Genomic DNA, 9,839 nt, shown 5'->3' with positions numbered 1-9,839 from the left:
ATTCTGACGTTATTAAATTCTTTGTTTTGCATTTTTGTATTCTTATTACCATATAGGATATCAAGACTAGCTCATAGTGGTAGCAAAGGTTCCATTTTCACACAGCAAGAGGAGGCTGTATGTGCTCAGGTTGTTTTGACTTTGTAGAATACATTTCAAATTTTGCAGTTTTTCCAGTCAGTTCTCTGTCTGTTCTGAATTTCAATCAGATTTGTTTTTGTCAACAAATTGCAGTGCGAACAATACAGTCGAACAATATTGCTGTACAAATTTGATTCCAGTCCAATTTCTTGCTATCAGTCTCATACACATACAGCTTAGCTAGTTTCCATCAGAATATACAGTCTGCACTGACTGTGACTTATAGTTGCACTGACAACATGACTAAGTATTTTTAAGTTAAGGCACAAGACTTTAAAAGAGCGTTAGGCAGTACATAATTTCATTCGCCTCTTCTTTAACAGTTAGGGTTAGGGTTAGGGTTAGGGTTAGGGTTATGTAAATAGCTTACATACAGGGTTTCACATTAAACATAATGTATCCAAAACCTATATAAATGTTAAACTATTCAAACATGGAACTCACCTGAGACAACATTCCCAATGGCCTATATACAGCACACACACAAACACACGCGCGAACGTCTATTTACAGTGTTCCTGAACTGCAGAGTTTAGATGTATTTCTTACTCTGTTTCTGTTCTTTTCCCGTTCCTGGTGCATTATGTCAAAAGCAAGCCAAAAGACTGCCTGCCTTTCCCAGATATTTCACTGGCCCCTGGAGTCAGTCAAGTGTGAGAGAAGACAAATTTGGGCTGAAATATATTCCATTGCTCTAGAAAACTTTTCAGCAAACATTTTCTGAAAATGCTCATGTAGGCTACCAGACTAATTTTGCAATCTAACAATATAAGTGAATATTCTTCAGCTAATTCGTATGTATATAATTAAATGGTTATTTTAGAAAATGTTCATCTGCTGTGGCCTGACTTGAAATATTTCCTTACTCAACGTCACTTGACCAGCAAAAAGTAGCAAACTATAGGCTTATATATGAAAGTATTTGTTATTTATATCATCTTGATATAAAGTGCAGCTCACATGAGATGAAGAATCAAATAGCTTTTTAGTTCTCAAATTAACAAATGTATGCGTCATCCTCAACAAGGACACAGTCATATTTAAATATATTTTGTACAGAATTTCTGAAACATCCTGACCATCGGGCGTCAGTATAATGTGAAGAAAATGTATTGGTTATCTATTCATTGGAATATTTATTTATAATATAGATAAATATTATAATAGAATATTTATAATATTTATTCACTGCAATAAAGTGTTCTTATATTATTTACTCATTGCTCATTTAAGTGTAGATACACATGTCTAAATAGGCCTATGCCTTGTAAATCCTGTTTGAATGTCCTTCAGCGCTGGATGCTGTATGATGTCAGGAAATCCCTGACGTGATTGTGGTTGTCATACTTGACTATAAGGCGTTCCTAATACAGTACGGATCCATGCCTAAAAATGCCCTAACCCAGTGCGTCACTACCAGAGATATATATATACCGTCACTGGTCACTACAGGGACTTCTATACATTCTGCTGCCACCTTGTGGACAAAAACATGAATGTACCCAACAGCGACCAACGTCTGGTAATGCAGCTGATAACTGTTGCATTCTTCCTTTCTACAGTGCTTGCTTCCTTCTAATTTGGTTGTCAAAATGTAATTAAGAAAAAAAACAACAGGTATTAATTACTGAAAATACTGATAGTGTGTCTTAATAACAGTTGACGGATATTAGTGACATTTTGTAAATTAGTAGTGAGAAGCTGAAAAAAATTCCTCGAATATCTTGTATCTGTGACGTCTTCGCCCACCCACCCCACGCCCTCCTTGCCTGCATCTGTTCTGTTAACATCTTACCTGCCACATTGCTAGCAGAGCAGAAACAGTGATTATCAACCCACCTACACCTCGCTGTCCATAGCATTTGTAAACCCACCTACTCAAAAGTCACTCTGACCTTCAATACTGGTACTGCGGCACACCAGAGTGCCTTCAGGATACTGAAGGGTACTTGTTTTGCTCTCTAAAAACACAGACACCCCCTGACATCTGTTACCATGACTGTTATTTTTTTGAAAGCAGCTCTTTAAATGTCCCTCACCAAATGTATGAATCCCACTGAGAGATGTTTACTGAGCATGAGAAGATTAAATTGTGGGAATCTCCTGACACCCTCCCCCAATCCTCAAACCCACACCCTGCACCTTTTAAAGTCTTGGGAGGGGGGGGTGTTCACTTTTAACTGCGACTACATATTAACAAATATTTTGATTCTCTGTCAGTTAAGGCGGCAAAAACGTTGCGTCACAGTGGCTAGACCCAAAACTGCTGTCATATATATCGCCGCCCACAGGTTCTGGCACTACCCACACACCAGGGTTACCGCGGTGATGTTACTGCTCCTCCCACGAGAGACCCTGTGGGCGCTCAGTGATGTATATTCGGGGACACTGTAGGGTAGCGTTGCTGACATGCCTACCCTGCATATGACTGTTATTTGCATATACGCAGCTCTCATGTCAGCTTCAGAACCACACACAGGAAGGAAGACCAAGCAGAAATCTCTAGCATCTGAGAACCACGGTAGGAAAGAAGTGTCGCATTTAACAATCAACAGAAATTTACTGCAATAGGAAACCAGCTACAAAAAAACAGTAGAAAAAAACAAAGAAGTTGTACAGATGACAAATCAAAAATATTGAAATCCAACTCAATTTTCATATTTTAAAAAATAAAGTTTATTTTTAGGGATTAAAATATATTAGTGTTAAGACAAGGGTTTTACTTCACACAAGAGAAAATGGGGAAAAAAATGCAGAAAAAGAGGAGCAATCCTCTGTCTTGGCTTCCCGTCCTTGGATTCGGTCTATTTTCGTATCGTTCCCGCTACAGGACTGAACAAGCCCTGCGTGTTCGGGTTCACTCCGGCTAGGAGGCATTTTTTAATGACACGCAAGAATTGTCATTACAAACTCTCTGGCCTGCTTAATTTTCTCCTTCAGGCATGAAAGCCAGGAAGGTATGACAAGAAGCTGCTTGTGCTTTGAAGAAGATGAAGAAGAAAAAGAAGATGAAGGAGGAGGAGGACGAGGAGAGGGAGGAAGAACAGTACTTGAGAGTGAGGGCTTTTGGCCCAAAAAGCAGAACAGTTTCCATGGCGATACCCAGGGGGACACTGGACACTCATCAACAATCACGGGACAACAGAACGTCCCGCTACTTTTGCAACAGCGACATGCACAATCTTCGAACACACTATTCTACGCTACGGGACGCTCCCAGTTCCCTAACCTCTGGGATTCAGAGGTATAGTCTTGGATACACTGCCTGGATCATATATTACCTGAAGAAGCACAAAAACCAAATGTCTACGATTACTGAAAACTGGCCATTATCAAAAAACTACTTGAAATCATAAAAAAACCAACAAACCACAAAGGTCATCGCCTTTAGAATCTAAAACCCAGTACTGTAAACTGTATTTAAACATAACTGGCATAATTTAATAGGCTGTATTTAAACACGACTATATACATAACATAGTCTTTACTGTGGTGGGAATTCACACATTTTACTGAAGCAAAAATACACAAAAAAATAACAACAACAAAACACTAGTGCACAGATGCATACAGGCAAACACAATGCTAGGTCAACTAGATTCTGGTCTTCTTATGGGACACATGTAAAGGACACCAATCGCTTTTCCCAGGCATTAATGGCTTTTAAGGCAGAAGAGTGAAAAGTCCCTGCGGGCAGACAGCAGTGAACTGCGTGTGCCAAGGCCAGCGTGCTGTCACGTGTGCTGTCACGTGTGCCGTCACGTGCGCTGCTCACTGCTATCTGGCCTCTTCTGGCTCTGTTTTGATCTTCATGTGGCTCACGAGGCAGAATTCCTTCGGAGACGTGCCATTTTCTGAGATTAAAACAACACGAGACAATGAACCGGTGATGCCTCGCTAATGTTAGCAATAAAACACGTTGTGTTGTTGTTTACCCTCCCAATGCGTTCAAAGTTTGGCCGTAGCTGAAACTCATTGGCCGAGTGGGTGAAGGACATACCTGATGTCACGGATTTCTCCACTCCCGAGATCCTATCGAGACGCCGCTGCTCGTCCTGGGAGTACTGCTTACGTCGATGTTTCAGATGTTGCTTTAGCTCGTGCGCTAACTGTCGCCCCAGCGGGATGTCCCCGTGAAAAACGCTCCGGTTGACCCCGTGTGAGGGTGGAGGGCTTTCAGCTGCAGAGGAAATTGCACACGTCCTTGGATAAATTCATAATGATCTAACTGCCTGATCAGATGCGACAGACTAACTGTGGAAATGTAATTATAGACCTCCAGATCTTGTATACACCAATACCTCCCTAATGAGTTCTAATCACATTATTCTCCATCTGGGCAGAGCTGGACTCAAAAAGCGAAAGAGAGAGAGAGAGAGAGAGAGAGAGAGAGAGAGAGAGAGAGAGAGAGAGAGAGAGGGTGTAAAATGTACCTGTGGGGGGGCTGTGGGTGGGGTTGGAGTTGGTGATATTGGGGATGTAACCAATGGAAGCTGGGGGAACCCCTCTTTTGTGAAGCATCTCTTGGAGCTGCAACTGCACCTGCACACACAGACAAAACAGCATTTTAATGTCCACACATCAACATTTCTGAAACCTATCTTGACTTCCAGAAGTGTCATACTCGGGCCACCATACCTGTAGGGCATGTCTGATGCTCTCGTCTCCTTTCCACGTACTGGCCGCCAGGCACTCCTTCGCCGACTCTTTCTGCACGTCCATATCTGACGAGTCTCCGACATCACACATACCATCCTGGAGAGAGACGAAAATGTAACATAATCATCACAACTAAATATGCTAAACTGGACTCGGAGGAAAATGTGTGTTCTGGTTTGGTTCTGTGTTGCTCCACTTGCACCATCAGGTGAGCGCGTGCCTTAATGCATTAATGGTCTAAGGGGCTTTTCATTCAAGAACTGCAATTGGATCTCCACAAATGTTTTGGAAAACACCTTGGCCATTTTTAATCCAAAGTCTTGTTACAGCCAATTAAAAAATATAATTCAAAATACAACATGTATGATTAATTGCTTATTTTGAAAGTTCACTCGTTGGACAGAGTTGGAGAGAATGGAGAAAGGAGAGAAAGACAGAGAGAGACTTACAGACAGACGGAAAGAGAGAAACAGGGAGTCAGGGAGAGTCAGCACTACCCACCTCGGTTTTAATTCGTTTGGGGGAGAAGGCCTCCTCCTCCTCTTCCTCTCCGCTAGGCCTAAAATGGACAATTTTAACTTTAGAAACGAAGATATGTGAAGCATGTGAGGTAGCTGGTTCTTCTTGAGTGTCTGTGTGTATGTGTGTGTGTGCGCATTACCCTGTTCTGATGTTGCGTCTATAGGTTACTGCTTGAGATATATGTGTATGTGAATATGTGTGAGTGTGACTATTACCGTGTGTCTGTATGTGACTTCTCGTGAGATCTGTGTGTACGTGTGTGTGCATGCGTGTGTGTGTGTGTGTGTGTGTGTGTGTGTGTGTGTGTATTACCGTGTCCTGATGTTGTGTCTGTATGTGACCTCTCGCGAGATCTGTCTGGCCAGAGAGAAGAGCTGCTCTCGCTGTGTCAGCAGGGCCTCGTCCCTCAGACACAGTAGTGCTGCTGCCTCGTTCATCACCAGCTACACAAACACAGCACCGTCAGCTACACAAACACCGTCAGCTACACACACACAGCACCGTCAGCTACACAAACACCGTCGGCTACACACACACAGCACCGTCAGCTACACAAACACCGTCAGCTACACAAACACCGTCGGCTACACACACACAGCACCGTCAGCGACACAAACACCGTCAGCTACACAAACACAGCACCGTCAGCTACACAAACACCGTCAGCTACACACACACAGCACCGTCAGCTACACAAACACCGTCGGCTACACAAACACAGCACCGTCAGCTACACAAACACCGTCAGCTACACACACACAGCACCGTCAGCTACACACACACAGCACCGTCAGCTACACAAACACCGTCGGCTACACACACACAGCACCGTCAGCTACACAAACACCGTCGGCTACACAAACACAGCACCGTCAGCTACACAAACACAGCACCATCAGCTACACAAACACCGTCGGCTACACACACACAGTACCGTCAGCTACACAAATACTGTCGGCTACACACACACAGCACCATCTGCTACACTAACACAACAGTCTGTTACACAAACACAGCACTGTCAGCTACACAAATACTGTCGGCTACACACACACAGCACCATCTGCTACACTAACACAACAGTCTGCTACATAAGCACCACTGAACAAAACCAACACCACCAGCTGCACAAATGCAACACAAGAACAATATCCACACATGCACACACACACACACACACACACACACACACACACCTCGTGCATGGTTAGCTGCCTGGCGTCTTCCCTCTTGCAGTCGTGCCTGTAGATGGCGCTGTACCTGCGAATCTCTTCCTCTCTCTGGGGGTCACCCTCGCTCAGGGCACCAAGATGGCTCAATGCCTTGCTCAGTCTCCTGTTACTACGGAGACGCTCCTTCACCTCCACCGGGTCGCTCTTGGGTAGCGTGGGGGCCAGCCTCGCCACACAATCAGAAACGCGCTGCGCCACCGCGGGGTCCAGGGTCTCCGTTGCCTCTCCAGAAGAGCCAGGTGAGCAAGATTTGGGCGGAGACTGGCTTTCCTCAGGCTCCATAGGCCCGTCTGGGGTACCTCTCGCCCCACCAGACCCAGTCTCTCCACCCTCCACCTCAGCGGAGCTCGGGCTCAAGGCCACCGGCAGAGTCGTCTTCTGCTGCTCACTGCAGGTAGCTGGTGAGCCATCGCGAAGTTTGTACACGGGTATGCTGCTAACAGGAAGTGAGGTCAGAGGCTGGTTGAAGAGGGTGGGGTTGGTGACCCAGTCGCGAAGTGCCTTCTGCAGACGACGGACGTGAAGCGGCTTCGTGGCCATGCCCACCAGGGCCATTATCTCCAGGAACTCATCCTCGGCTGCCTCACAGAGTTGCTGGACGTCGTCGCCGCCCTGCTGGACAAAAGCGGCGTAGTAGCACAGCAGGTTGGCTCTCTGTAGGACGCGGTAGAGCTGAAGCTCCCCCACGGAGCGGGGCAACAACCCTGACATAACTGCACAACACAGAAAGAGAAGATAAAGATAAAGAGGAAACCACATGCAGCGTATTTAATTTCTGTGGTTTCCTTTACTGATTGAACAATTCATGCCTAAAAACTTCTTAGTAGCACTTTATGTCTTTCAGTTTGGGTCTCCCTCACATGTTAAAAACGGAATTGTACAAGAAGTTACCTTAATTAACCTATATCACACACAACAGATAGTTACATTAGCTAGTTACAGTCCCCCAGTTAGAAATAAAGGGATTTCTAATAATTAAATTGGTCTGTCCCCTTTAGTGCCCGTTCAACAAAACAAAACAAACAAAAACGCGCACGATAAGGAGTGCCAAATGTGTCACGGTCATCGATGTGGTTCCCTTGTTTGATTTGCACATCCTAACTCTAAAAATGTATATCTCATATAATACACGCCACTATACAAGCGCAGATAAGTTTGATGTACATACCTTTACCCCTCCAGGTACGCGCGAGTCTCTTCTGCGTGGTGTCCAGCTCGGAGAGATGTGGCTGTGTGTGTGTGTGTGTGTGTGTGTGTGTATGCCTGTGTTAATACCCCTCCCCTAGTTTCTCAGCAGGGATATTCCGTTTCTACATCGCTGTCTCACTCCCACTCGACTGCTTGACGCAAATCCTCGCGTGGGCGCGCTGGGCGCGTGGGCGGCTGGTGCGCTGCATGCCGAGAGTGGGGCGGGCGCGCGCCTCCTCATCCGAGAGGTCTGGGCTGCGCGCCGCGTATAATTACACAGCAGTTCAAAAAAAGTTCTGTTTGGGACGAACGGACTATTCGCTTCAGAATTTACCGGCGCTTGCTTTAGTTTTGATTTTACGTGTGCACGAACTGTGTGACGTATATTCCCATATATTTAAGGGTAAATTTGTGAAAAATACACAAACTTTTTTCTGTTGAAATTATAATGATGTACAATGTATAACGATGTATTTTATGATCTCTTTTAAGGATGTATTTTATTTATTTTTAACATTTCTTCCCATTGTTCACTTTTAAGATTAGGCCTATAGCAGATGATTAGTTCTACTGATTAAATAGTAAACTGAGCAAAATATAACTAAAGAAAATTAATAAATTAGTTGATTAATTAATTTTAGGTTACCCCCAAGATTTTACGTTTAGTCACCCTGTGCCCGCAAGTTTATTAGCTAATGTATAAGGAAATATATATCTATATATATATCTGAGGTCTGGGGTGCGACTGTTCTGAAGATGACTGTTCTCAGATCAGTGAAATGAAGTCCATGCATTCATACCACCTCAAGTGATTCCCTGAAATAAGTTTCACTGGGCTTAAAATGACTGTACTGTGTTGTAAGAAAGCCATAACAAGTGTTACAGGAATCATACATAGTCCATACATACAAAGTCCAAAAATTCCAGACACAAAAAACAGACAATACTACCACAGACATGTGAAACTTAACAGGCTAACCTACAGGATGTAACTTCGCCATAAAGTGGGTTACAAAATATACACCTAAGTATGCCCTCGGAATGCAGTTATATCGTAGGCTACACGACCGCTAACAATAACCTTGGTATGTTACTCTTCCGGTTAAACGCTAAACCACACGCACCTTGCAAACGTGAATGAAGACTTTTTGTGCACTAATGACCACAGTCTTTACAAACTTTCCAGTCATTCACACCCTGACCTCATTTTCGACAGACATCATTAAAAAATAAGAGCACGCTACAGAGAAAGTAAACGATATGCACATTTAGAACAAAAACACCCGCTTGTAGAACTCGGCCGAGATACCAGAATTTTAAAGTTAGCAACACGCCAGTGTGGCTGAATGGGAACAAGAGCTGTCAATCTCTCCTCCAGAAAGCAGGAGACATTCACCTCAGTGTTCTGTGGCTGCTTCAAGACACAACCTTGCCTCAGGTGCTCTACCTTGTCCCTAGAGTCAGGGATGCCCCCACGTCTAACCTCCTCCAGAGCTGAAGCTGGGACAGGGGCTGCCACCCAACACCACCCAACACCACCCATCCTCCAGCCTGGCGTGCTACTAGGCGAAAATAAAGCCATCACTAGGGGAATATGAAACCGTGGTTTTCTTCTGGGAGAAGCCGGAGAAGAGGGTGTCTCATTACACCAGAGTTTTTCCAGAGTCCTTAAAGGGGGGGGGGGGGGGGGGGGGAGATAAACCTCCAGTCCTCCACAGGCAGGGACATGTTTTAATTTTTGACAGGAGTGAAAACAAACCTGACTACAGAAAAGGGGGCGAGGCTGGGGGTGGGTGCGGGGGACCCTTGCAAAAAAAATAAAACTGACAGAGGAAAAAAGAGACAGATAGAGGGAAGGGGGGAGAAAGAGAGAGAGAGAGAGAGAAGGCGAGTGAGAGTGAGAGCCCCACAAAGAATCTCCTAATACACTGAGGCAGTGTGAGTCAGGCATCCCAACCTACACAAACCGCCTACATGCTGTCACCTACGCAGATGTGCTCAGTCTCATGCGTAGGTGTGTACACACACACACACACACACACAAACACACACACACACACATGTGTGCGCATACATGGACACACGTACACACACACA

The 9,839-nt window shown here is 44.7% G+C and overlaps 1 protein-coding gene across 1 annotated transcript; it reads right to left on the bottom strand.

The window, feature by feature from the left end:
• Positions 1-2,815: 2,815 nt before the first annotated feature.
• Positions 2,816-7,946, bottom strand: nab1a (NGFI-A binding protein 1a (EGR1 binding protein 1)). Its single transcript, XM_076985232.1, has 8 exons — positions 7,723-7,946; positions 6,519-7,267; positions 5,635-5,765; positions 5,302-5,359; positions 4,780-4,896; positions 4,575-4,683; positions 4,142-4,321; positions 2,816-3,995 (listed from the first exon to the last, which is right to left on the bottom strand). The coding sequence occupies exons 2-8, from the start codon at positions 7,263-7,265 to the stop codon at positions 3,919-3,921; spliced, it is 1,419 nt and encodes a 472-aa protein (XP_076841347.1). The 5' UTR covers positions 7,266-7,267; positions 7,723-7,946; the 3' UTR covers positions 2,816-3,918.
• Positions 7,947-9,839: the final 1,893 nt, after the last annotated feature.

Source organism: Brachyhypopomus gauderio, unplaced genomic scaffold, assembly GCF_052324685.1.
Source record: "Brachyhypopomus gauderio isolate BG-103 unplaced genomic scaffold, BGAUD_0.2 sc37, whole genome shotgun sequence".
Lineage (NCBI taxonomy): Eukaryota > Metazoa > Chordata > Actinopteri > Gymnotiformes > Hypopomidae > Brachyhypopomus > Brachyhypopomus gauderio.
This window is presented reverse-complemented; position numbering and strand designations above follow the sequence as displayed.

Excerpts from the sequence above, each read along its gene's own strand:
- nab1a (XM_076985232.1), bottom strand. The coding sequence starts at position 7,265 with ATGTCAGGGTTGTTGCCCCGCTCCGTGGGGGAGCTTCAGCTCTACCGC. Across the intron at positions 5,766-6,518 it reads GGCAGCTAACCATGCACGAG|CTGGTGATGAACGAGGCAGC; the intron begins GTGTGTGTGTGT and ends GTGTTTGTGTAG. Across the intron at positions 4,684-4,779 it reads GCATCAGACATGCCCTACAG|GTGCAGTTGCAGCTCCAAGA; the intron begins GTATGGTGGCCC and ends CTGTGTGTGCAG.